General features: G+C 33.4%; 2 protein-coding genes and 2 pseudogenes across 28 annotated transcripts; 1 reads left to right on the forward strand and 3 right to left on the reverse strand.

Moving 5' to 3' along the window:
• Positions 1 to 2,431: 2,431 nt before the first annotated feature.
• LOC111304487 (glycerol-3-phosphate acyltransferase ATS12, chloroplastic-like) lies at positions 2,432 to 10,269 on the reverse strand (annotated as a pseudogene). Its single transcript, XR_016344912.1, has 12 exons — positions 8,547 to 10,269; positions 7,663 to 7,761; positions 7,311 to 7,397; positions 7,079 to 7,176; positions 6,359 to 6,429; positions 5,677 to 5,792; positions 5,528 to 5,589; positions 5,327 to 5,437; positions 5,122 to 5,200; positions 3,990 to 4,109; positions 3,807 to 3,921; positions 2,432 to 3,275 (listed from the first exon to the last, which is right to left on the reverse strand). The product of XR_016344912.1 is annotated as a glycerol-3-phosphate acyltransferase ATS12, chloroplastic-like (transcript).
• A 154-nt stretch (positions 10,270 to 10,423) lies between these two features.
• Positions 10,424 to 12,138, reverse strand: LOC111304479 (dolichyl-diphosphooligosaccharide--protein glycosyltransferase subunit DAD1). The gene is made up of 5 exons (XM_022901028.2): positions 11,851 to 12,138; positions 11,703 to 11,750; positions 11,116 to 11,203; positions 10,993 to 11,036; positions 10,424 to 10,703 (listed from the first exon to the last, which is right to left on the reverse strand). The coding sequence occupies exons 1-5, from the start codon at positions 11,938 to 11,940 to the stop codon at positions 10,620 to 10,622; spliced, it is 354 nt and encodes a 117-aa protein (XP_022756763.2). The 5' UTR covers positions 11,941 to 12,138; the 3' UTR covers positions 10,424 to 10,619.
• Positions 12,139 to 15,227: 3,089 nt separating this feature from the next.
• Positions 15,228 to 21,428, forward strand: LOC111304492 (inactive poly [ADP-ribose] polymerase RCD1-like). 26 transcript variants are annotated; one of them, XM_089765265.1, is made up of 9 exons: positions 15,228 to 15,462; positions 16,228 to 16,251; positions 16,523 to 16,685; positions 16,832 to 18,114; positions 19,036 to 19,277; positions 19,693 to 19,793; positions 20,531 to 20,716; positions 20,813 to 20,908; positions 21,019 to 21,428. In XM_089765265.1, the coding sequence occupies exons 4-9, from the start codon at positions 16,955 to 16,957 to the stop codon at positions 21,079 to 21,081; spliced, it is 1,848 nt and encodes a 615-aa protein (XP_089621391.1). In that variant the 5' UTR covers positions 15,228 to 15,462; positions 16,228 to 16,251; positions 16,523 to 16,685; positions 16,832 to 16,954; the 3' UTR covers positions 21,082 to 21,428. The 26 variants fall into 26 exon arrangements, with proteins under 26 accessions (XP_089621391.1, XP_089621396.1, XP_089621392.1 ...); XM_089765270.1 differs by having other exon boundaries at positions 19,732 to 19,793; XM_089765266.1 differs by having other exon boundaries at positions 16,545 to 16,685.
• Positions 21,429 to 21,764: 336 nt separating this feature from the next.
• Positions 21,765 to 25,776, reverse strand: LOC111304551 (putative inactive shikimate kinase like 2, chloroplastic; annotated as a pseudogene).
• Between the last annotated feature and the right edge of the window lie 1,251 nt (positions 25,777 to 27,027).

Here is a 27,027-nt window from a genome sequence, read left to right on the forward strand (position 1 = left end):
GAAAACAAAGATTATAAATATCACTAATTATTGGACCACCTTCCCTCACATTAACATATACAGTATGAAAACACAATTTTTATCTTCCCTCATTTTAATTTCAATGCAAAATAACCCATATCCTGTTCACACTTTCAATTTTTTTTTCCCCTAAAACAACGAAAAATTTCAAATTTAAATTTGTCTTGTCTTTGATTTTTTTTTATTTTTAATAAAATTTAAATGTTGATAAACATATATTAATAAATCAATTTTACGAAAAAAATAATAATCACGTAACATAAGGCCAAGCCACATTAACGATGATAATGAAAGAATTAAATACCACAAAGTCCCGTGATATTAGCCTAAACAAAACCATAAATCATCACGTTATGTGAAATTATTATAAAATAGATGAATCCAAAAAAAAAAAAAAAAGTTAGATCAATTTTTTTTAGATGAAAAGCAATACAAAGCATCGTGATTCTTTATATTAATTAAGACTATAATGACATGTGGGTGCACCTGAAAACAGTACAACTCATTCTTTTCAATTACTCCCACCTAAACAAATCGAAGAAACAAATATTTACTGCTAAATAATAGAAAATGATTACATTTTCCATCAAAATTAATCAGTCAACACCTCAATGCATTTATAAAATATTTAATTTTTCTATGGAACATTAGTACTTTATTATAAATTTGATTGTAGATTTACATGCGCGATAAAAAGCATATTTATTATTTTATTTATGGAAGTAGTTTAAATTTATTTTTTATTTTTTTAATTGATTAATTTTGTCGTTATTTTTTATTTAGAAATAAATTTATTATCAAAAAGAATTAAATATCTGAAAAAAAAATTATCTTTCTTCTGTCTAATTTTATCTCTCATAAATAAAGAGAAAAAAGTAAAATTTATTAAAACAAACTTAAAATCATAAATTTTCCACAAAATAAAAGTTTATGCCAATCCCATCTCATGCTATTGCCTCCCGAGAATTAAAAGAAAAAAAAAAAAAGAACCCACAAATGTTCCAAATCAAACAAAAGTGGGACCCAAAATTAAAGCCACCATGTCTGTGATGATGTGCTGTTTGATATATTCAACAGCCTCTCCACCTGAAAGCAGCACTATTTTACCAGTGGAGGAGCAGATAGGGTGGCGCGTGGGCACACGCCCCGCTTGTCACCCAACATTGTATCTTGACGTTCAATCCCAACCTTGATTTCTCATTTGACTTGGGAAAATGCAAGTCAAAAGGGACCGCAATCAGCTTATCCGATGGTGATGCCTCGCCCACTTTTCATTTTGTGCATCTGGCGGCTCTCGAGACCCCACTTTCCCACCAATATTTGGGCTCCACGTGGGCTCAATTCTTTTTATTTTCTGCCCTGCAATAATTAGTAGCCTCTGGCTAGTGAAATTTAAATTTGGGGGGTAAAAAAATTTATTTAAAACTTTTTTTTAATAATTGAGATAAAATATCTTTAGCTTTGGACCCACTAGAAATGGTGAAATTTGAGAAAAGCAAAAGAAAATTTGCAGTGAAACTGGTTCCGATTGGTAAAGAAAGGACACTAAGCTTTGGGTGTAAAACAAATTAGATTAAGAGGAGAAAATGAATAATAATTATAATTAAGGTAGAAGAAAAAAAAAAAAAAAAGAAGAGATGGTGGAGGACACAATTAGTTCAATTTCTTGTAAGGACATAATTAATTGCAAGAGTAATAAGAATGGATAGCATACAGCATGCATGCCTAAAAGATTTTATTCCATGAAAGAAAACTAGACTTCATAATGTTTACATGGACTAATAGAAATTATTGTGTGGTCGTCAGCTTTCTCATAATAATCATTTCTGCCAATTTTTTGCAAAATTTCTTAATTTCCAGCAACATGGAAATGCTATACTATGATTACTATTAAGTAATTAGAATAAATATTATTGTCAGATATCTAAATCTAATTAATTAGGGTTGAAAAACTGCAACTTCGGAGAGCTACAATCAAGAGCGGTGTAAGAAAAAATGCAGTGTCTCAGTATCGTTATATGCAATAAAAAAAAATGAAAATAAAATTTGGACATCAAAGAATGTGAGATGATTCGAAAACCTCGTGTATGCAACATTAATCAAATGGTTAACAAGTACATAAAGAAAGGCATGCCCCTTGACACATGGACATGTTATGGGGGATAGAGAGTTTTTTTTAGTCTATTAACTTGGCTTCCTCTTCTTGTTGTAATCCACATATATAAAACCAAAAAAAAAGTGAAAGAAAAGCATTCTCGTGCTTTGTTTAAATTGGAAGATGCAGTGGGGAAAGCGCTTGTGATCTTCCCTTTGCACAACAAACAATAAACATAGAAAACAAGAGGCAAAGTAAAACACGAGATACAAAAGCTTTGGAAGGATTATTAGATCCGAAGAACAATTTCTGATCTTGTCATTAATCACGTGAGGTGCACTTTATAACCAATAAATAATAATACTACTACATTGCTTGTAAATGTCCAAATACAAACATATACTAGCACAACACTATAACCGTCCATAGGTGAAGTGAAGCCCGTGGGCCTGGCCCAACTCAGACCAAATCTTAAGCTAGATTTTTCGAGTTTATATCCAGCTGGTCTAAGGCATGCTTTTTCCTCATGAATTACTCTCAACTACTGATTTCAATGAAAGGTAACTGTGCTCAGACTTCAAATTACAAGTATAGGAGCCAATTTATTGACAATGAAATTATGGTTCCAATTAGAGGGAATCTTCACTCAAGAGCACCTTATTAAAATTACACGGATGAATTGCCTGTGGAAGGAGAATCTTTGGGATAGCCTCAGTTTCTGATGGATTCGGTTCTCATAGAAGGTAATTTGTGGCTGATGTCATCAATAGTGATATCAAGAAATAAATAGGGTTACTCTTGCAAGGCATCCTTATATCTATGAATCTGGCTGCTTCTTGTTAAGGAGTTAAAGCTTATGGAAGGAAAATACTAGGCCTGCCACAAATCAAACCAATTGACTAATATATAAGATCGGAAGAATCTAATTCTAAAACTGCAGAAAGCGTTAGTTCTACACTTAACAATACACTACAAAATTAAGACACTACCTATAACCCAATGTGAGATCGGGATAAGGATTTGACTAGTTCCATGGCTGCGACAAAGAGACACCTTAAGTTGTTGCCGCTAATCCTTGTTTGCCATGTATGGCAGATTTGAGAACACTGTATTGCTCTGTCGCAGATTTGTACAGAGCTTGTGTATATACATCCTTAGCCTGCCCAAAAGGAAAGCCAACTCATACTCAAGTAATCAAAAAGCAAAGATATACATGACAAAGTTCTTTAGACTATCATCTAGAGTTCTAGACATAGCAATAAATAGAAATTTTACTAAAATTGACAAAGACCACTGCTGATGAGAAGTACAAGCCAGGTTTCAGAGTCTTGGCTAATTTGGTGCAAATGGTTGTAATGGCTGGATGACGGATTCACATGCCCATGGAAACACTTGGTGTAGCTAAACATAACCATGCATGTATCTTTGTGGTATGGTCATTTCGTCAAGATGAAATAAGTTTTGATGGTACAGTCAATATCTGCAAGTGTGGTTGATCATCTTCAACATAGATGATAAAGCTCATGTGAAAATCACAGACAAAATTTAAGTCTGCACTGATCAGATGCTGTATCATGCTACAGCTAAGATAAATTATTTCTCTCATTTTAGAGGATTGGATTAACTTTTCAAATACCACATTACGGTCAAGTATCAGAAATTGTATTTACAAATCCATAATGCAACCAACCTCTTCAGACTTTTCAGAAGCAGCAGCAATTTTTTGGTGGCTGATTTTTGGTGCTACTGATAATCCAGCCCCATGAAAGGAGATTGACTCTTCTTTCTCCAATTTCTTTTCCTACCTGAAAAAAATGCCATCAAGTCACAAGAGAAAAAAAATTATACGACAAACTGAAAAACAAATACACACCTGGGGTGGAGGGGGCATGATGTCATAGCATTAAAAAGCCAAGGGATATATATGCCCTGGAGCACCTGAACGTTCTATGAGCCTTCTCATATTGTCCACTGAAGAAGAATCAAAGGGTGCCTGAGTCCCTTATATTAGTATGAGTGAATGCAAGTTTATCACAAAAATGTGGTGACGTGTATGTGCAGTAATAAGGTTCAGATCTTTTTGAGTCTAATTAAGAAAGTTGGAAGAAGCACTATCGCTCTCATTGGGTAATAAAATCCCCCAATGCATGGTATTCTTGTATGTGTACACAACAAACTCTACAGTTAACAAACCCAATGCATGGTATTCTTATATATGTACACAACAAACTCTACAGTTAACAATGTAAAACCTTGAACATGCCAATAAACACAATTCCTTCATTTCGTTACCAGCTGCATCACATGCATAAACCTAATGACCTGACTGCCTCAAGACATTTAAAGGACAGCATGGGAACATTATTAATTAAACAGTATATAAATTAAACACTGTATAAAGGGGGAAAAATGGTTAAAAGTGCCTACCAAAATGTTGATTCACAAGATATAACCTCATTCAGAGCACTAACCCCTGCACTTAATACGTTTGCATGTATACAAATCCAGATTATTTACAATTCTGCTCACCAGTAAGAAATATTTTGCGGTTAACTCATGAATAAGAATAAAGCTTCATGGTAACTTAGAATCAATTGTAAGTTAGACATGAAGCTACAAACGCATGTTTCTTGAGTTTTTTCCCTCAAATCTCTCTCTCTCTCTCTCTCAAAATATAGCCATGAATTTTGAAAGGGTAGCAACAAGATTCCATGATTCTATCTTCTACTCAAGCTATGAACATTTGGTTTCAAAACCAAACGGATACTACAAAGGTTCAGGGTTATGGTTGCCTCTTCCAACAAATTCTATCATTGTAAAACTAAAATTACAGGTCCTCTCTAAGTTAACATATGTTGTGGATTGGACTCAGATATGCTAATGAAAGCAGCTTTTACACATTTCTAACTTTACACCTATCAGTTCCTTATTTTACAAGATGAAATTGATATAAAACTAATTATAGAAATTCTTAAAACAATTAAGAGAAATGCTGCAAAGCTTACTGGATACCATTCTTCTGTAAGAGGATCTGGCCAGTCCCTGCCACCACTTGGTGCAATCCAAAATAGTTTTGAGCCACCCCTTTAGCAAAACAAAATTATGGTCTAAGGATGCATGTTTATAGTAAAACACCACAGTGCAGAGTCAAGCATGTTAACATCAGTTATCACTCTAAAACTAAAAGTATGATAATGGTCATTAAGGTACCTTAGCAGCAAAGCCATCTCTTTCATACTCTGTTCGGTTGCTTTTCTTTTCATCTCAACAAGCTCAGGAACATCATACATGTGCTTTTTGGAGTACACACATAAAAGATTCCTAAAACGAATTGTTAAAACTTTTTTCTTAAGTGCCTTTAGCATATTTTGGCAGAATCAATTGAAAATGGGAAGTAACTGTTTTGAGTACCTTCGCATGCTGAAAGGCTTGCAAATAGGATCTACTATGACTCTATCTCCTGCAACATAGATCTGCAGCAACAACATAAATTATGATTAAGTGCACAAATGACTACTTCAGTAGGCTCAAAATAGAAAATTAATTTAAGGGGGAATCACCATGCTCTCAGCTATATGTGGATTTGTTTTCTCAAGCAACAATGCAATGATGCCTGGGTCCACTTCAGTTTGGTGGTTTGATATAAGGACAACATCGTGACCCGGCAACCAATTGTCTAACAATTATATCCAATAAAGCCAACTAAATATAAAAGATTTAGACAGTATCTCATACTTCCCTAGTCCCACTTTCATGTCAAGAACTTCTAACATTGAAAACTTAGTATGACCACTTTTAGCTTATGCAACATAAAATTGCAAGTAAAACACAATAAAAGTTCCTATTGAATGTTATCACTAAGATATAAATCAGCTTTACTTGCATAATAAAAATATAAACTTACCACAACCTAAAACTAATGAATTAAGAAATTAAAAGATAATGGGAAAAAATTTAAACATGTGAGAACCTGTTACCTGTATTTTTTCTCGGATACATGTTCTTATTAGTTATTAAACGAAAACAGTGTAAGTATTACAGTAGTCGGAACAAAAAGTTTCTTTAACTTACTATCAATTAGCTCTATAATGTATAAATCAATTTATGATCTTTACAGTATGCCTTTTTAAATGTAAAACATGATAAGGACATTCTGCTAAACATTTGTCAAAAAGAAGATTGAGCAAAACTCAAGTCATGTTCAGAAGTTATTAATAAGAATCCTAGGGAAGGGGAAAAAACTGGGCATTGGCACCTGTTTAAGCTTCTCTTCTATTTCATAGAAAAGAGAAAGATTCCCAATGTATGAATTTCTGCAACAAATATGATAGATAGATGTTAAGAGAAGTAACAAGAAAAAAACCCAGTACACCAAATGTGCACTCGGGCTGATTAAAATGAGAGTAACATAAATTTTATATGAAGCACATGAAATACTGGCAATGTGAATTAACAGATTATGAGGAAGTTGATAAGAATTAAACTGCATCTACACAACAAGCAGAATAAGACATTGCTCGGAAAGGGAAAGGGAGTGGACTATACATAATACATGTTTCTCTTTCTCAGCATTGTGGTCAATTCAGTTAATAAAAAAAACCATACAAGAAGAGAAAAACTAATTGAGACCATAAGAATATTGGGGAGCTTTTATCCACCAGCAGACCAGCCTTCTCATTTTAGAAGATTTCTAAATGTAATATTACTTCATTTTAATAGAATAATCACTTGCTGCTCAAGAAACCCTCATGGCATTTTTTGAAAGAACCACCCAACAGAATTCAAAAAATAAGAAGCAACAGAACAAGCTTAACCTTAGATAGTCTCAAAAGGTAGAAATTGAAAAACTATAAATTCCTTCACCAAAGCACATCTTGAATTTTCAGGGGAGATTTCTGCAAGCTAAATCGACATAAGTAAAGAAACCAGGATAAGAGGACAGTGTGGAAGTTGTCCACTCACCTCAAATCAATCAAAGGCCGAACAAAATTTTGAACAAACACGTAGTAGTCAAATGGCTCTTGCAAAGCTTTGTGGTAGGGTTCAAAGACAAAAGGATCCTGCAAATGTACTGTCATATTTCATGCAGAAGTTTATAAAAACTACTAATGTGTATGCAATTATGTGAAAATGTCATATTTCATATATATTACAAACTGCAGAATCATCTGGAAGAGCATTGTAGCACAATTACCTCCACATTCAAAAGAATACCGTCAAATGCAACAGCCATGTTTGACAATACAATCTCAACAGCAGCAGGATCTCCACTTTGGAAAACCTAAATGTTGCCACATGCAAAAAGATTTTCTCTTTAAGTTTTCACTTTTCAGAGGTATCGGTAAAAATGCAGAGATTTAAAAACACATGATGTTAGGTATGCAAAAATATATCAGCTTCTTAAAGATCTAAAAGACTGGTAGCACTTTCTAGGGCAAAAAAAGAAGCTTGATGCTGCAACCTAAACCAAAAGAGTCTATGCTGGGGAGAACCTATCATATTACATTAATATGCACTAAAGTAAGAATTCAAGTATATTAGTTTACTGCATTTCTATAATTCTGATACAATTCTTCCATTCCTGCTGCGACATTTGAAGGTAGCCTTCCTGCTTCTACTTCCTTCCTAATTCCATATAGGAGTTCGGTAGAAAAATAACCAGCATGAGAGAATAATACCAGTCCTCTAGTTTAATTTTGGAACTACAAAAGGCGGTAGTTAAAAGTACACAACAGGATGTATTCAAAGTGAGGAAATGTTTTCTTTTATTTTCTTGTACACATTCTTTCAATCAACCAAACCTTTCTACTCTTTTTCCATGTCCAACCCCTCTTTCCAATCCGTCTCTTCTTTGTTATCAGCCTTAGGAATCTGAAATGCATGCAGCAACTAACAAGACAAGCGCTCACTGTCTCTCCCCATTGACAGAAATCTCGAAAACTGCGGCTAAACTTGAAAATTGGATTTTTTGCAAAATTCTATTTTCAGTGGTTGGCCAATTCCCAACTGAAAAATTAAACAGCTTTTATTTCTATACTATCTTACTCTTCACAAAGATTCATGCAGAACCAACATAATTTATTTCTAATACTTGAACTTGTTATTGATAAATGCATCCATTCTTGGATGAACTAACAGCTCTTATCAATAACAGAGTCCAATAAATTTTACTTCTACAGCATCTTACTCCTAACATCCATTCATACTCCAAATATTCGCATGAAGCACTTTTGAGTGTAATTATTCATTTCATTAATCTGTGCATATTTTCAGCACGTAATCTTTGTTACAATAAACAAGAAAAAAAATCACAAAGTAATATTTACAATATTTTATTGGAAGCTTTATTTCTTTAAATAAATAAATAAATAAACATAAAAAGAATTTTAAAAATTTTAAAAAGGAAAGAAAAAGAAAAAGAAAGCGAACCTTGATCCGAGCGAGCTTCAACGAAGGTACGGGAATGCTCAACCTCAGAGCTCCCACCTCCATTACTAGCAGCGGCGGCCACGCCCGATTCCTTATCTTGAACGAGTTCTGTCATTGCCTTAGCTGTCAAGGAGTAAAAGACGCAAGAGAAACTCCTGTTTGTTGTTTCGGAAACAGATCGAAAGAGCTTGACTCGCTGAAACGGAACTAAAGTAGAAGGAAACGAAGGAGAAGAAGATTTGAGCGAGAAAGAAAATGTGTCGCTGAAGCATCGAAGAGGCAAAGAAGACATTAGACTTTTGGTTTCTGAAATAAGAGAGGGAAATTTGAGTGAAACTGAAAAAAAGAAAGATTTGAAACAAAAATCCTCCTCATTTATTATCTCCCTAAAAGAGAAGAGATAAAAAAAGAATTTTTTTCCTTTTTTTATTATTGGTTACTACTCCTTTTTTCGTTTTAATTATCCAATTCAGATAATAAAATTTTTTTTCTTTTTTAAACTTTAGAAAAGATTTGTGGGCTGATTCTCAGATGCTGGGACCATTTTTGTCAATCCATCATGGGCCAACTAACGAAAAGCTGTTTTCTCTCAAATTGGGTTGATAAAGCAATGAAAGATGGTTTTTTGAAAGATTAAAAAAAAAGAAATATAAATATGATATTAATTTTTTCAATCATCTAGATGATATTTTATTCGTTTTAAATGATCATGTTTTAAAAGTATCTCCATGAAAATGATTTTTGCTTATTCCCTATTTGTTTTTATGATAGGGTTAATGAAAATCAATTAACAAATCTCAAATGCATTTATAAGACAAAAATATATATGTTTATTGGAAAGAACGATTCTATTAATACTTGAGAGACAGACAATTTATAGATGGTATGTAATGAAGAAAACAATGATTTTTTTGGGTCTTTACTATGAACATTATTAAAGCAAAGCATATGAAGGAAACATTGGAATGGGGCTTTGACAATGGCCGCTGTATTCTTCTTTTCTTTTTTTTAAACTGAGAGATGATCAAAGCTTAGAGATTTTCTTTTTTAGCACAAAGTTAGCATTCTTCAAATCCATAAATGGACAAAGCATCTTAGGCATTTACGAGGGACTTTCAGGAATGTTTCCTTAAGAGCCAATTACTATATTGTCCTTACCAAGTGTTTCCTTTGCAACTCATAATAATGATCTTTGTTTAAACCTTTTAATTATCAATTGGCTAAAAACACTTGTTAATTATCACAAAAGATTAAAGAAGATCATTCTGCCTTCTTTTTTTCGGTGAAAATAAGTTTACGAGCAAAGAAGTTATCCCTTCTTCAAAGTCTAAGTCAAGCTGCCAACTTGATAATAAGATTTACGATTCTTTGAAAATTTTCAAATTTATAAATCATTTACCAATAAAAAATCATGAAAATTCAAATCTTATTGTTTTACGTTTAAAACCTAAACTTTATTCACTTGCATCAATCCCTATACCATTTTGTTTGAGTCACGGGCTCCCTAGGATAGACAGAACCAAATTGACGTAATGGGCCATCAATAATGCAATCACGGGGCCGACGTGTAATTTCAATGCTTAACTCTGTTCCTAATCCTTTGGTTCATCATCATTCCACCACTTAACGTCGCAGTCACATAATTTACCCCCTGCTTCATTACTCGTACAACTTTCCAAATGTTTTACCCAACTGGTTATCCTAGATGAGGACTAATATTCCCAGCTATGAGCTAGCCAGTACATACGTTTAGGAATGGTCAACTTATGCAGAATTTTATGATTATCCTTTAAGAAATTCAGGGTAGAATTTGCAAACTATTCACAGGAGAGAGATTCAAAATCTGAAATGCCTTATGTGAAAGATAACCACGGAAAGTAACCAGAACACGCAAATTGAAACTCATGTCTTTTGTTTTAGCCAAAGACAAAACATCAAATTCCTACCATAATTTAGATTACATATTGCTTATGCATAAGCTCGTAATAACACCTAAGAATTCATTTCATTCTATAATTATGAATCACGGCCAGAAACCGAGAACATATCAGTCCAGTAAACCTGGAGGCACAATTTATCCAAGGAAATTCATGATCACTAAATGGAGCACCAAGTTGCAAAGAACAAAATCTGCAAAAGCTCGCTCAGGTGGTAGATCCTGCAATTGATACCGGCATTATCAAGTCCAGGATTTAATATGCCGAGAATGTTCACTCCTATGCATTGGGATTTGGCAATAAAGGGGAGAATGACTTGAAGGTGAAAAGAAGTTATTTTGTGGGGTTTCAGGCAGTTCAAAACAATCAGCATAAGTTAAGAGAGGAAATAAAGATTTCGGCTCCTCAAATCATTTCAATTTAGAAGGATAATAAGATCATTCGATTTTGTTTTTCTCCCCACTGCTCATTAACTACCGAGTATAAAACAGAAGATACGAAAAAGCTTACCTTGAATTCCTTGTTTTCTTTGTTCACTTGAATACGAAGACAAACTGGATCCAAATGAAACCAAATCGGTATCAGAATTGGTCCTTTCACATTGCTAAGAGTTGTGATACAAAATCCACTTACCAGCAAGGACTGCTGTCCCAACACAAGAAAGCACTCCAGAAAGAAATGAGTTGAAAGGAAATGATCCCACAATAGCCATGTAACAAACCTGTGGATCCCCAATGTAATTTAAGCGAAGATTTAAGAACGGAACAAGTTGTTGAACATTAATTCAACTAAGCTAAACATATTGGCACAGAACTATTCAAACAAAAATGGGGTTGCAATAAAGGGGTGAAGCAAGAAGTATAATGAGTAACAGAGCAAAATCAAAAGATACATGACCTTAGTACAACAATTAAACAGTCAGAATCCTCTTTTAGATTCTATCGTAAGCTGGTTTTCATGGAATTTCAAAATGTTCAGTATGATTACTTTTAAACTCATTAATTCATTCAATGTATACTTGCATTTCTAATTTGTTATCAAATTCATCTATTTTGTTTAAGTTCACCTTCAAAGAAGACTGCTACAATGGGTAAAATATAGTGAGAAAGCAAAGAATTGAAAAACCCTGAAGAATAAACCAATATGTTTTCAGCAACTAAACATCATGCAAAGAATATGTATACAAGGAAAAAGGGATTTACGAAGATGAAAGGAAGTACCTGAATTAGAGCAGTGAAGACTGCAAAACCCACGTATAGATCAATGATCTGCACACAGAAAACCGCCCAGAAAGATCCAATAAAAATGGGACTAGAAATTCAAGAAACAGATAATTGAAAGTTAAAAGGGAAGAAGAAGGAGAGAGACCTTGAGATTGATGGGAGTGGAAGCGTAAGCAGAGCGAAGAGAATGGAAGAGGGCTTGAGCGTCGTCCTTGCTCGATGATGTTCTTCCCATTTTTGCCCTAAATTCAATTGCCCCTTCTTCTGATCTTCTCTTTTCAATAAAAACCCCAAATTCAATTGCCACTTCTTCTTCTGATCTTTTCTTACCAGTAAAAAAGTCTCTCCAACAATTCAATGAAAGATCTAAAGTCAATAGTATAATCTTTTCGGTCAACCTTGATCGGATCTCAAGATTCAATCTCCATCGTTCATTCCAATTTTAATTAAAAAATATTAATATTTATTAATTTGTAAAAACTGAAAAAAATACACTCTATTATTTTTTTGGCTATTAATTTAAAAAATTAATTGATGTGTTTGTTATATAAGATTATGATAAAATAAGATAAAATGATATTATAAATTAAATTAAATTAAATAATTTTATTATATTTTTTGTTTGATATGTATAATTATTATGATAGAATAATTTATTTATTGATAATTTTTTTAAATATATATAATTTAAATTATTAATATAATTTTTAAATATATAATAAGATATGTAAGTTTAATTTTATATATTAAAAATAGTTTTGTTTATTTTTAGAAAATTAAATTATCTTATACTAAATAAATGATTATTTTTTATAATTTTTTTAAATACAAATTAAATAGATTATAAAATAATTATTATAATATTTTATTTATCATTTTACCTATTTAATTAGCTAAATGGAAGATGATATATATTTTGTTTTTTGGATAATAATTTATATAACAAATCACAAATAATGCCACCAGAGATTTGCTACCAATAACGTCTTATGCATACGTAAAGTCATTTTATTATAAAAGAAGATTACATACGTAATAATTTTTGTAAATTATATATAAAAATATTGCAACATCAAAATCAAATAAAAAAAAATATATTATTTAAAATTTACATGAATAAGATGTGGAGTATTTACTTAGATAACTAGAAAATGAAAAGTATGAACCATACAGTTTAAGACCCAAACCATAAAGATGATTGGGAGCAAACGCCTCGTTTCTTGGTTTGCAGAAAAAAGTCACAGCTCCACTTTAAAACAAACAGACTGCAATGACATACAGCATTCAAAGAATGCCTGGCCCCCCACTGTGCTTTTATGCTTTGTTTGCTTTGACGTACCAGCAGCCCGTTCCTCTCCCCTCGATAAATCTTTTTCATTTGCCACACCTTGTAAGCTACCGTTGATATACCTACCAGCATAACATAACATCATCATTTTGTCAGAGTGAGGACTATCCGTTGTCGTTTCCAAATTTTGAACCAAATACTCTTTTGGTCTTCTATTTTTTTTAATATCACTCATTAGTTTTCATATTTGTTCCTTTAATCTTCTATCAATGTTTTTTTTTTTTTGAAGATATTTTTTATTTTCTATATTTTAAAAATTATAGTTTTAAAATTTAAAATATTAATAAAAAATTACATCTGACAAAAAATATTAAAAACTCCAAAAAATTTTACATGAAAAATCAATGGCTGATTGTGAAAAACAATTGTATGACAATGGTCCATGCCGAATTCGAGATATAGGTGATGGTTAATTTAAATTTATAAGATAATAAATTTCAAAAAAATTCATTTTATTTTTATATAATAAATTTTAATTTGATAATAAAAAATTATAAATGTTAAATTATAAATTTATTTAACATTATATTTTAAAAATAATTATATAAATATAAGAAATGAGTTCTGAATTCCTTAAATTTTTTTTTATATAAAAACAAATGTTTTATTAGTAGTATCATGGTTACAGCTGGCGAAAAAATAAAATTTGGTTATCTACTTGGCCAACAAGTTGATGATGCTAAACCAGACAATTATTTTCCATAAAAGACTTTTACCTAATCAAATTATTCAAGTCATTGTATTAAAATTTTCTTTTAGTAAGTCTAAAGTATTACGAATTCACAAATAGCTGTTTAAAGACTTTTACCAGTCAATCACCCATTCCAATCTGGACTTTCCCTACCATGACATGAAAGTCAATATTGTTGATTTCCTCTTTTTTTTTTTTTTTTGGTTTTGGTAGTAGAGTTTTTTTGAACAATTGAATTATAAGTCTTGATATTTTATTAAAAATAAATTATGACGTTAAATTTGTGTACTATATATACATGTTACAAACAATTATATGAATGATTATTTAAAAAAATTCAAATTTACCATTTTATTATATTTTTTGGTGCAATTTTAATCAGTTATTAATTTTCAATCCATTTTTTTTTATATGTAACATGGAAAATATATATATTTTTTAACTTTAAAAAATAGCACCAAAAAATGTAAATATAAAAAATACAAACAAGATAAATGATTTATGGTTAGAAAAATGTTTTAATTTATAATGCTAATAAAGATTGTATAACAAAAAATTTTCCTTGAACAAAACCGATATCTGTATTGCCACCTCATTATTCACTCTTGCTATTTTATTTTTTTCCACCACTTGTACTTGACACTTCCACCACATTATGCTTGCAGTATTTATAGAAAGGGGGCACCTTTTTTGAGAGGTTTGGTTGAGCCTCTGTTTGTGCATATGCGATAATTTATGCCCCACCTGATTGGTTTCATTTTCACGCCCAACCTTGAACGAAAGCAACGCTACAACTGGAAAGGCGATAATTTATGTATTTATATAATTTTATTTTTTTATATTAATATTTATAAGATATAAAAATTATTATATCATAATTTATATCAATAAATTAAATATAAAATATTTTTTATTTTTATTAAATTTATATAGTATTTATAAGTTTTAAATTGTATAAATTTTTTATTTTTTTTTATTTTTTATATTTTATATATTAATTGTTAGACGCTTTAACCCATAAAAAATTGACAGATTGGCGCCAACCTCACGAAGTTTATCTTTTTTCAATTGGGGCCACACCTCTCAATTATTTTAACAATACAATTTTTTATTTAAAAAAAACAAAAATTATAACGTATAAAAATATAAAAGATATAATTAACTCCCAATTTTACCCAACCAAAATTATGGAATCCCAAAATTACCCTTACTAAATCCCAACAACCGCCTTTGAGTGATTTTTCAATCCCGAAAATGACCTTTACCACCCAAACCAAATTAAATGTTTCGTATAACTACGGAGTCAACCAAACCACGGATCCGATACAAACCGACAGTGACAACATAATGTGTGACAGCTGGAACATTATCACTTTTCCTACGAGCGTTCATTGTGGGATTCCCCTTTGCGTCTCGTCCAAGGAAGAGAGAGAAAAAACTGCAAGGAAAAGATTTAAAGGAAATGAGAGAGATGAGACACAAAGCCGCCGACTCTCTGAAGAAACCTTCAAAGTCTGGCGAGGAGAGAAGGAGTAATTTTTTATTAACGGCGTCGTCTTTTATATTGAATTAGGGTTTGCGATTTTTCTTTTTTTCTTCTTCTCTCGCTTCCTCAGAGTCCCCTCTCTCCCAAAAAAAAAAAAATCAAAATAATAAAAATAAAAGAAGAACCCTCTCTTATGCAAAAAGAATCACTACAAAATTTATCTCATCGGCAGGTAATATCTTTCATTTTCTTTTAGTCTAGGGTTTTTTTGGTTGGATTTACTTTTTGAGTGCGGATTGGCCGTAGATCGGACCAGATCTGGGTATCTGCAGGCCTTGGATTTGTTTGTTGAATAATTAATTTTTTTGATGGTTGATTTCTGGGAATATTACTTTTTTGGGGGGATCAACAAAGATACTGCAGTATGTTAATATTGAGAAAATGTGCTTTCGGATTTTCATTTTAATTTTTTCGATCTTGTGGTGTTAGCGAGAAATTACAAGATTTCCAAAAATTTTAATTTCAGTTTTTTTTTTGTTTGACTCATTGTTTCAGGCCAAAAAATTATTTATTTTTTAATTTAGGGATTAATATTCTTGGTTGAATTTTATATTTTCTTTTTAATTTTTTCGATGTCGCCGTATTTACAAGAAATTGCCCGATTTCTTGAAATCTTAAATTTTCGCTTTCTTTTTTGTCTCAGTTTGGAAAATCATTTAGTTTGTTAATTTGGAAAATATGTTTTAGGTTTATCTTGTATTTTCTCCTTTCTATTTTTGTTCTCGAGACTCGTAGTATTTGCGGGAAATTACCAGTTTTCGGAATTTGTTTTTCTTTGGATTCGTTGAATTTTGCTCAATTTTCTTGACAACAATCAGCGTTTGGTAGTTTAATTTTTCTTAAATTTGCTTTTTTGAGGTCAACGGGGTTTTCTGACTTAAAGATTTACGTAATTATTTGTGTTATTTTTTTTAACAAAATTTACTCATTTTTTCAGGTCAACGCGGTTTCCTGTTTCAAGGTTTTCGTGATTAATAATATCTTTACTTTTTGTCTGATCCGAGTAAAATTTTTGGCTTTTGTGAAATTTCTGGATGATTTGTTTGAGGTCAACGTGATATTTGATCTGTAAAATTTGTTGCTCACAAACTCGAAAGAAAGAAATAAAGAACAAGGAAAGATAAAAATCTATGCATTTCTTTATACATTTGAACACACAAATAAGAAAAAAAAAAAACCAAAGAATTGTTGAACAATAATTTTAATAAAATTCTTTGCCACAATATTCTTAGGTGCTGTTATTTGATGCAATAGGAGGCAGGGCTACTTAATGCTGTGGATGAAATAAGGAAGTTGCTTTCTTTTATGTGAATTAATTTTGTAAAGAAAAAAGAAGAGCATGCACAAGATGAAAATGTGCTATATGAACAGGATGGAAACTAACTGCAGTTCTAGGTATGTCCTCTTGCTGTGTAACGATTCTAGTAAGTTTGGTTTGATAAACTTTGAGCCACTTGCGTGATGAATTGGTTGTGTTTAGTCTAAACTTTTGTTACTTATGTTTCACTTAGTGCGACTTGACATGTCTTTTTTTTTTTCAGGATTTGCATGTCAAGTTTTAGGAGACATTTTCTTTGAGACTGGTAGAAGGCTAGACTTTGTTTTCGCTTTTGCACTAGAAGCTTTGGTTTTAAACTTGTTGATAGGGATTGATCTAGGTAGAAATGGAAGCACCGAACGCCACGGTATTGGATAGTAAGCCTGGGTTTCTCCACATCAAGCGAACCAAGAGAAAGTGGACAGCACAGCATTCAACGTATTTTCCTGGATCTTCTCATGTTATATCACCACAATTGCCTGGCTTGAGTTTATTATCCCAGAAACATGGCAAGCGGAGGAGATTGGAGGATCATAAAGGCAAAGTTGTGAGTTGTGGTTATTCTTCAAAAAGATCTTTGTTGCTTTGCTATTCAAATTTTAGGAAAACAGGTATTCCAAAGCGCATAATGATCTTTGAGAAAGGTGAATGGACTGATTTTCCCCATGATCTCATCGCCTTAATTAGGAAAGATCTTGATGCGAAGAAGCCAGCTATTGAGCTTGAGAAAGATGGTCAATCTTTTGTTCTAGATTTCTTGCACATGTTTCGACTGGACTGTAAAACTGGCTTGAAACAACCAATTGCTTGGATTGACGAGGCAGGTGGCTGTTTCTTCCCTGAAGCTTTTGCTGTTGAGGATGAACCATATCACTGTTGCGAACATGAATATGAGAATGAACAAGAATGCATGTTTAATGGATTATATGCCATCCCTGAGATCAAGCTACAGGTTGAGATTGACATTAATGGTGTTGATCAATCGAAGTTAAAGGAATGTAGTGGGAAATCAAGTTCTTTTGTTAGACATTTTCAAATTGTTCAAAAACCTGCCTCCAGTCATTGTGCTGTAGAAGTTGCGGACAATTGCAAGTGGAGTGCTGACTCAAAACCCAGCAAAGCTGTTGAGCATAGTCAACAGAAAAGGATAAACTTAGTCCATGAGAATGAGTTTGTGGATGTAGAGATGGATGAACAGTTGGATTCTTCAACTGTTGAGAAGATGTTTCTTATGGGTATGAACCCTTGTGGAGGTATGGATATTCTTGATATAAAACCTTGCTCCAGTGCTTCAACGCAATATAGATTAGAGCGTTTCCAGGAGCAGGTTCAAATTATGGAGAAGTATCGGGGGAATGCAAATGTTCAGTATGCTTGGCTTGCTTCTTCTAAAGCTTTCCTCCCTGCCATCATAAGGCATGGGCTTGGGTATTGTGGTGTTTCCACAATTCCATACATGTATGGTGCTGGTGTTCATCTTGCTACTGCAAAATTTAGTAATGCCAGGTAGGAGCTTTGTTTCATTGTTTTTGCTATGAATACTTTTGAATATGCAAGTCTTCTATTGTTTTAATTTTCTGAGAAGAAAATGCTTCAAGGCTTCATTGTAATTTTGTTAGTGTAGTAAACTTTGTAAATCAAGAAAACTACCTTTTCTTCTTGCCCTTCAAAGAAAAATGATTAGGCCCTTGTGATTGTGAAAGGATTAGAGCTACCTGCTTTTCTGAAGCAGAGTGAGTATGCATGAAGAACATTTCCGCAACTCATTTAAAATGGTGAAGTTCATGGCCCATTTTTACCTGTAATGAGCCTTGGCTATTTAGGTGCTTAGAATGTAGTGAATTGAATTTTCTCCTTGATGTCTTTTTCTTGTACTCTTTTTTTTTTTTTTTTAAGTTCCTAATCTACTGTTAAGCCCCCCTACCCAACAACATACCTGGCTGAAGAGGACATTACGGGCTTAAGCTCTCTCAAGCCCGTAACCTACAATTGCCAACTCCGATGACATGCCAATTGATCCAAGGGATGGTTGACTTCTACTCTTTGTTTTAAGTGTCCTAAAAGGTTACATTATCTTATCTTCCACAGTAATGGTTTTATGGATTCAACTCTACTGAAATTTAGGGAAAATGTCATGTTGAACTTATGGATTCATGTTCATATCAGGTTCACCCTGAACATGTACTTCTTGCTGCTATGAAAAAAGTTACTTTCTTTGCTTTTTATCTTTGATATCTTTAACATTTTAAGTGTTAATTGCCACTGGCTGGTGATTTTCTATTTTTTTTTCACTGCTTCCTTTATCTGCCATTTGTTTTTACAATCCCAACCAGATGAATTTTACTTATCTCATGTATACATTTTCAATTTTTATTTTCCATACTCTGGTGATGTTGAGGACTGAACATTTATATTTTATCTATGCAGTGCAAACTATTGTGATGTTGACGAAAATGGGGTACGTTACATGATATTATGTCGTGTAATATTGGGAAAGACGGAGCTTCTTTGCCCTGGAAGTGGACGCTGTCTTCCTAGCAGTGAGGATGTTGATAGCGGTGTGGATGATTTTGAGCATCCAAAGTACTATATTATTTGGAACATGAATATCAACACTCACATTTATCCAGAATTTGTTGTTACATTCAAGCTCTCCTCCAATGTTAAAGGTGATATATTTCTCCTTTAAATGCTGTTTATTTTTATTAATATATTCATTTGTCCTTTCTTTCATCTAACATCAAATTGGAAACTCTACGCAACTCATGGAACATGGCGATTAAATTTTGATGGTTGGCAATCAACTAAACGACCTCAACCGTCCAATCTCCATTTCAAATTTGGATGGCAAAAGGTTTTAAGTTTGTTAATTTAAGAAACAAGGCTTCTTCCATGACGTGTTGATATGTCCTCTTTTGGTGGGGCTTTTTGTTTTTCATTCAAGAGATCATTGATCACTCCAACTACTGGTTCAATGAGTTTGTTGGCTGTGTCTTCAGCAAATTCTGTATGGCTATCATATGTTTCCTTTTTTTGAAATATTTCCAGTTCTTTAGCTCTTGAAGTTTTATGTTGTTCCGACAGGGCATTTGATAGGAAGTGGGACTAATCATGCTGTTTCAGGCATCACATATTTGAAGCAACTACAGGATCGTTTACCATTAATGTCATCTGCTGGTGAATTGGTGAGTGATATGTCTGTATTATGCATTTCAAGTTCTCTCTATACAGTTGAACATTGCGATGGTGTAATGATAAGTAGTATCATTAAAAAACTTGATCCTACTCTGTGGTGGATCAACACCAGTGATTGCTTCCTAGTTGTGTATTTGTGGGAATTTGTCTTCTGTTGGCAAGCAGACTCTTGGGAGTTTATGGTTTTTGCACAAATGGGTTTTGACAAGCGTTTCAAATTGCTATACAATATCTACCAATCTGTCAAAAAATTCAAGATAGCATATGTTTGGTGTTAAGGTCCTCACTCTCTGAGAGATGCTATGTTCCTACTGGTCATTTGCTTGCTCTTTTGTCCTGCAACAATGTGCGATGTGTGGTTGCTGTTTGAGCTCTCAGATTCTCCAAGCTAACTTTTGAAATGTGTTCGGAAGCTGTAGATGCAACAATCTTGTGATGCGGCTGTGATATGTTTTTATAGTGTTTATATGATAATAATGTTGACTAATGTTAGCTAGAGGTATGGAGGGAAATATATACACGCTGATAAGAAATTTTAAAATGAACAGAATAATTTATCAGTCTCTGCATCATGAGGCTGCCCTTATTCCTATGTTTATCACTTCATGTCATACAGCAACTCAAACAACCTTTATACTCTTGATATTTGGAGGCTGAATATGTGAGTTTTGATAATTCTTTTGGTGAGTTTAATTATGTTTACTGCTGATATTGTTTTGTCATTTAGGGGAGTATTAATCACCAAACTGCAGATTCAGGGGGATCCCAAGAAAATGATCCTACCCTGGGTTCAAACACTTCAAAGACCCCTAAATCCCCTTGGATGCCTTTCCCTATGTTGTTTGCTGCTATCTCAAAAAAAATTCCTCAGAAAGATATCGACCAAGTCACTGATCATTATGAACTATTCAGGGTATGTTAAAAAGTATGTTTAATCATTAGTTTCCATCTGTTTTTAAATAAGGTTTCTTATTCTTCTGTTTTATATTATTTTTGGATGCTTTATCAGACAAAGAAGATGAGTCGTGATGATTTTGTCAAAAAATTGAGATTGATAGTTGGAGATAATTTGTTGAGGTCAACAATAATATCTCTCCAATGCAAGGTGTGATTGAAACTTTGTGCCATGATTTAATAGCTCTGCAATTGCAAGGGTACTACAAGAGGTTGATTTGATTTAACGTTAACCTAATCTAGTTTTCTGGCAATTAGCAGATCCCATCTAGGCATGAATTGGAGGTTGCAAAGCAGAACATGGAGGGTCCTGACAGCCTTTGAGTTACCATTTGACATTTTGGTGTGGTATGGGCTGCTGCATGGTGACCCAAAGAAGTTTGTCCTTCAGTTTGGTCTTTATCCGGTGATTGTCACTTCCTGCTTTTTTACTGAAATGCGTCGACATGATGTGGATGTGTTTGAAGGTACCGTAGGCTTAGATCTGTATTTTTTTTTTTTTAATATGGTTTAATTGCTAGATATATCTCTTTAGTAGTAAGGATTTGGCTATGCCAAAACTGAAGACCTGTTTTCACCTGAACTGGCTTCCTATCCCCCTATCATAGTTATTTTTCTAAATGTGGACAAGCTGCATCGTTATCTTATGATTAAATAATTGTTGCCTGGCACTTGTACTAGATTTGGGTTATGGGGTTTATACTCAATATTGACGACGGGGGAGCTCCAAACTTCAAAAGCCAATCTTCTCTTACTCGCCAAAACGATTTTTTATTTTTAATTTCTGCAGTTGTTGCCGTTGAGTGGTAACGATTGTGACAATTTAATTGTGTAATTAGGGAATAGGTGTTGGAACAGATGTGGTCGTAAGTATAAGAGTAAATTTGAGGTGGTTCGTGGAGCGAAGCGTTTGAACTTGCGTTTACGTTTGTGTTCAACAGGGATGCTGTTGATGATTCTTTAATTAAGGAATAAGGATGTTTAATGGACCAAGTAAAAATTGTTCTTTACCAACCTAAGAAAGCTAGGCAAAGATCAATTGTGCAAAATCGATCGATACTAATAGTAATAATTTGCGACTCAGGCTTCATTTGTCGCCTTGAAATTCCACGTTGATGAAGCCAATTGTCATTCTGGCTGCCGGTAGTATAAGCTTTGATATGATGGTCAAGTTTCTTGACGGATGTAATATCGAAGACAGAAAAAGGAAAGTGCTCTATGATGTAAGTCATATAAACAGAGAAAGCAGACAAATCAGTAAAGATAAAAGCTCACAAAGTATCAACAAAAAATTGATTTATTTGGCAGAAATTTTTCAGTAAAGTTTGAGATTTGAGTTCAGATTGTAACTTTTTGCTGGAATCATTTTGAATATCCCCTTGGTATGGACTGTTGGGTTTAGCTTAACTTTTTCTGATTTGGAAGATTGAATCACTTATTTACTCTTAAAATTTTTGTACCAAAAAGAAAAAGGCTCATAAAGTTCTAAGAAAATTACACTCAAACTATGTAGGATAACAAAAAGAAACCAAGCAATAAAATTTCCGACTTGATTACTATTTTTGGTTCTACATAATAAATTTTGCAATGTAGCAGGTGGTACATCAGCTGCAGGTGATGGATCCCACCCCGGTGGCTTGATGTTTGGCCAATCCCCACGACATCCAAAACTCTTTCCTTCAAAAACCAAAAGCATAAAACAATAGTGAGCAATTTCTCCTAAACTAAGTGTAAATACTTGATTCTTTCTTACATTTATGTTTTTCGTTTTCTATTCAATTATATCAAGTCATTCTACTTCTGTTAAATTACAAGGTATAAAACATGGCACAACTCACCCATAGTTATTCCAAGGTCAAATGTTTCTAATTTGATTACCTTATAATTAACACAAGACAGGCCTTCCATTTATGGACTCCTGCATTGATGGATATATGCCTGGAAGTTTCTTGTCCGATATGATTTAACTGTTTGAGGGCACTCAAGGATGCCTGAGCTACGCTTTTGGCATAGTCAGCATCCCAACCCCGGAGCTTCACAACCACATCTGCATTGAGTAGCCAACACTACCATCTTGAATATGCCTTCTGGCTTCCTCTGCTGAACCCTCATCTGCATCCGAACTTCAGGAGTTACAGAAAATTATTCTAATAGCTACTTTTTGCACCTTGAGTGCACATCTAGCTTCCAGACACGTGGAGCATCCATTAGGTCACAGAATTATTAAGGGCCTAATTACAGGTAAAAGTACTTTAATAGCAAAAGTTCAGTTAATTATGAAAGCACTTTTTAAAAAAAAAATTATCAACAAGAAACGATTGATGACAGTAGCTTGTCTGAGGTAAATAAATGGACAAAAGGAAAACACAAATTTACCTATAGCTTCAGTCTGTGACAACCAGACAGTGAATCCTTAATGAAGATGCCTCCATTTATCAATCCTTCCAGCAGCCCCATGTGACCCTCCTAAGGTTGCAACTACAGCCCGGACATGACTGCCAGAACAAGCAAGCCAAAGAAAGGCCTTTTTATATGTACTTAATGACAAAACAAAATAAAAAGAAGTAATAAAGGCATATGCCTTACCTACTTAAGCTTTCTAGTGTTGCACTTTCTGCTTCAGCCACAGAATCAGAGCCTTCAGCAAGCACCCCTGCAGCAGATCAAACTAATTAATATCTGCAAGCTGTTTAAGAGATAGCACTCTGAGTCTGTAGAACACTGGATCTTGAAGTCATTTGATAGCAACAAAATATGAAGTAGATCATAGTAAATCTCTTTTGCCGTATGAAGTATGTGAAGTAGAATGTCAAAGCAGCAAAGATATCTGTAAGAAATTGTGGCAAAGATGATTGTATATGAATTACAGAGTAACTGGAAGTATATACTAATGGAAAAAGGCAAGCAAGAGTTCATGCTCTGATATAAGGATTTGTACTGGCTATATTGCAGAAGACAAGATTCAATGGTACACAGATTACAGAGTCGATCCAGAGCTTATCTTCACACAGACGCATAGATAGAGATGTATATATGGGTAACATTATTCCAAAAAAAGCCACACTTATAGACTTAAGGTGCTTCCAAAGTAAAAAATATTGACTTGTAGTACTATAGACATGGAAGGACAGAGAGACATACCCATGTACATGTATCATTTATGTATGTAACTATACATGAGAGCAAATGAATGAGGGCATTCAGGTCCAATCATGTGCATATATCTTTGCGCCTCGGGGAGCTAGGTTTAACAATTAGTAACCAACACTTACTAAAAAAAAAAAAGAAATGTACTCACACGAATCAACAGTTTGCTTGGCGAAAGTTTCTTAACTCTTTTGTATCAAGTGGTGTATACCTGAAATCATATCAACTAATCAAATGGTTAGGGAAGAGGAAATATGAAATAATCATCTATAAGCAAATCAAGGTACAGTAAATATAGGTATAATACAATTCTTGCTTTTAATGATTTAACCTCGACTATTACTATGTCACCGAAGGTTGCGAACTTAATTTGAGGAACAAGGACTAGTCTTTTTTTCTATCTTCTGAAATTAGGATGACAGGCAAGAAAAATATGAAGATTCAAAATAAGAACACACGATATGAGAAAGTCAATTATCAAGAAGAAGAAGCAACAGGTATGTAATAGGATTGGTGGAATGTAGATCAAATACCCAAGTGCAACAGCAAGTTCACGAGCCACCTTTTGGTTAATTTCAGTGGAATCCCCAACAATGTAGATTGATTTTCCTTTAAGGAGTTGCATAGAACCAGCTGACAACGACTCCCATGAATCCATAATATCTGGCCATTTCTAATCCGGATCCTGCTTCTTTAAGTTAATAACAAGTTGATCATCATCTATATATGTGTTCAAGACAAGACAATAAATCTAAATTTATAAATATCTATAATATTTTAAGTTATTCATACTCAGTGCCACGAGCCATATTGTTTCGGCAGGCTTTATTTTCTCAAACAGACTATTAGTTTCTATAAGAGTGATGAGGGAGCCATCCTGCCGTACTTTAACAGTTAGAGAAGTACCATCCGCATCCACAAATATATCTTTGGCACTCTGAACATCTTGGCCGCCAAGTTGCAACCTTAGTTCCACTTCAGAAACCCGTCAGAGAACTGTAACATGCTCCATGGAATAAGTATGGCCCCAAAACAAACCCAAATGATAAAAATGACTGGGAAATCAAGAGAAAACATCCTAAATTCATGAACTCATATATGGACGGACCTTTGGCAGTTTCCTTCTAGTACAAGAGATTTTCACTATAGAAATTTTATCATACATGGGGCACAGTCAATCTAAGAAATGAATCTCAACAGACAATGGCATAGATAGAATTCATTGGCATAGTTATTTGGTTTTATTGATAACTATATCTATAAAATTTCCTTCCTGAAAAGAAGAATATGCTTTTCTAGTGATCCAATTTCAGCTATATACAAGTATCATACATTCAGATTCTAATCTTGATATTTTATTTACTAATTATATTATTACACAATAAAAGTCCCCGAAAGAAAGAAAGAAAGCAAAATTGAAACTTTGAGACCAAAACCAAAAGCTTGAATAGACAAACAAAAAAAAGTTTACAACTTTATATATCAAGCTTAATTAATATAATTGGCATAGTCTATCGAGCAATCAGAAAAACAAGAAAGAAAAAGCCAAAAAAAGGCTATAAATTAAAACCTACAAAGAAAATATTTTCTTTTTTTTGCTTTTCTTGACCTCATAACGGGTAGTGTTGATGGAGAAACAGTTGCGGGAGAAGCCATGAATTGGGCTGATGAGTCTCACAGAGTTTCATCTAACGGCAGAAGCTATGGGTTTTACAAAGTGAAAAGAATGTGTTTTGGAACAGAAATGAAGGATTTTGGTTGGGTTTTGCGATGAGAAGCAGAGCGTGGCACTGCCGCTTGCACTTGCACCAGCCATTTGCTTCAACTAATCTGGGTAAAGAAAAGAGCAAGAGAGAGAGAAGAGAATGGATAAGGGTTAAACAGTAGTTCATTTTAATTATTGGGTAATGATTCAATCCAACAAACATTGCGTTTATGGGTTGGGCTCTGTCTTTAAACTTGGCCTGAATTTTCAACCCAAAAAAAATGTGTTGGATGTTCCACTATTATTAGCTTTCCCTGCTCTTTTGGACTTCAGTCTGTGAGATAAGAAATGGGTCAAGACAGAAGCGAGCTCAAGACTTCAAACGGGTTTAGCTTTTGACCAAGATAAGATAGTTGGATACCAATTCAATGAGGTCCACTGGTCCAGAGCTTTATGACCATCTTCGGAAAAGAAGTGCTTCAAAATTTTCAAGAAATGTATATATTAAACAAAAAACAAAAGCATTTTTTTTTTGGGGGGGGTAGGGAACAGAGCACTTTGGTAATCACCTTTACAGATTTACCTTATTGGTTCAGATTGAACTGCAAGGAAAGAATGGCAAAATCAATTGCTAATTTTTTCTACATGCATTACAGAGATTCTTTTGTTGTACTTTTTCAGGCTTGAAGTCATTGCACAAATAATTTCAAGTATTTTTATGAGATGGTGCAAATATCCAAATTTACTCTTTTGAAACTCAAAAATCTATAAAAACAGAAACCAAAAGAATCAAGCAGGTAATCTATATATATGTATATACTCCTATTGCGATAATCAAACTGAATAAACAGATGGGTTTTGTTTTCTTTTCCAGAAAAAGATAGGAAAATAAGAAAAATACGAGGGAAAGTGGGGGAAATAGAAAGAGAGAAATGGTCTTCTCCTGTTTGAGTGGTGGGAAAGTCAATGAGAGAGTGTAGTGGTTGTGGTGGTAGTCCCCCGGACCACCAAAGATAAAACGTTTCAGCATTTGTCACATCATCCCATCACCAATGCATTAAAAGCTCCTAATTATGAATGAATGATTCATTTCAGACTTTCGGATAAAAAGATAAAAGGAAAAAAAAAAAAAAAAAAACCTCCCATTCTGAATCAGGTTTCAATGCCTCCCTCCTCTCCTGTTAACTTTCTGACATCTTCACTTCCCCTCGTAGCTTCTCACATTGCTAAAACATAGCCCCAACTCTTTCTTCTATTCATCTAATTATCCCTTTCAAATTCTAACTTTTCTTTATCTCTCCATATTAAAAGTTTGGGTAGATTTTGTTGGATTATCGTACAATCAGTGAATATTTTTGCTAACAAAGGGAGTTAGGTAATGGTTTTTATCTGTCCATAGTAAAATCTTGGTGTCGTTA

This window comes from Durio zibethinus, chromosome 9 (genome assembly GCF_047325235.1).
Source record: "Durio zibethinus cultivar Kanyao isolate XHJ-2024 chromosome 9, ASM4732523v1, whole genome shotgun sequence".
Lineage (NCBI taxonomy): Eukaryota > Viridiplantae > Streptophyta > Magnoliopsida > Malvales > Malvaceae > Durio > Durio zibethinus.

Coding starts and splice junctions, on each gene's coding strand:
- LOC111304492 (XM_022901065.2), top strand. CDS start 15,424: ATGCAAAAAGAATCACTACAAAATTTATCTCATCGGCAG. Junction 19,794..20,530: donor TGTCATCTGCTGGTGAATTG/GTGAGTGATATG, acceptor TTTGTCATTTAG/GGGAGTATTAATCACCAAAC. Junction 20,909..21,018: donor TAATATCTCTCCAATGCAAG/GTGTGATTGAAA, acceptor GGCAATTAGCAG/ATCCCATCTAGGCATGAATT.
- LOC111304479 (XM_022901028.2), bottom strand. CDS start 11,940: ATGGGAAGAACATCATCGAGCAAGGACGACGCTCAAGCCCTCTTCCAT. Junction 11,751..11,850: donor CCACTCCCATCAATCTCAAG/GTCTCTCTCCTT, acceptor TTCTGTGTGCAG/ATCATTGATCTATACGTGGG. Junction 11,037..11,115: donor TGGGACAGCAGTCCTTGCTG/GTAAGTGGATTT, acceptor ATTTGGATCCAG/TTTGTCTTCGTATTCAAGTG.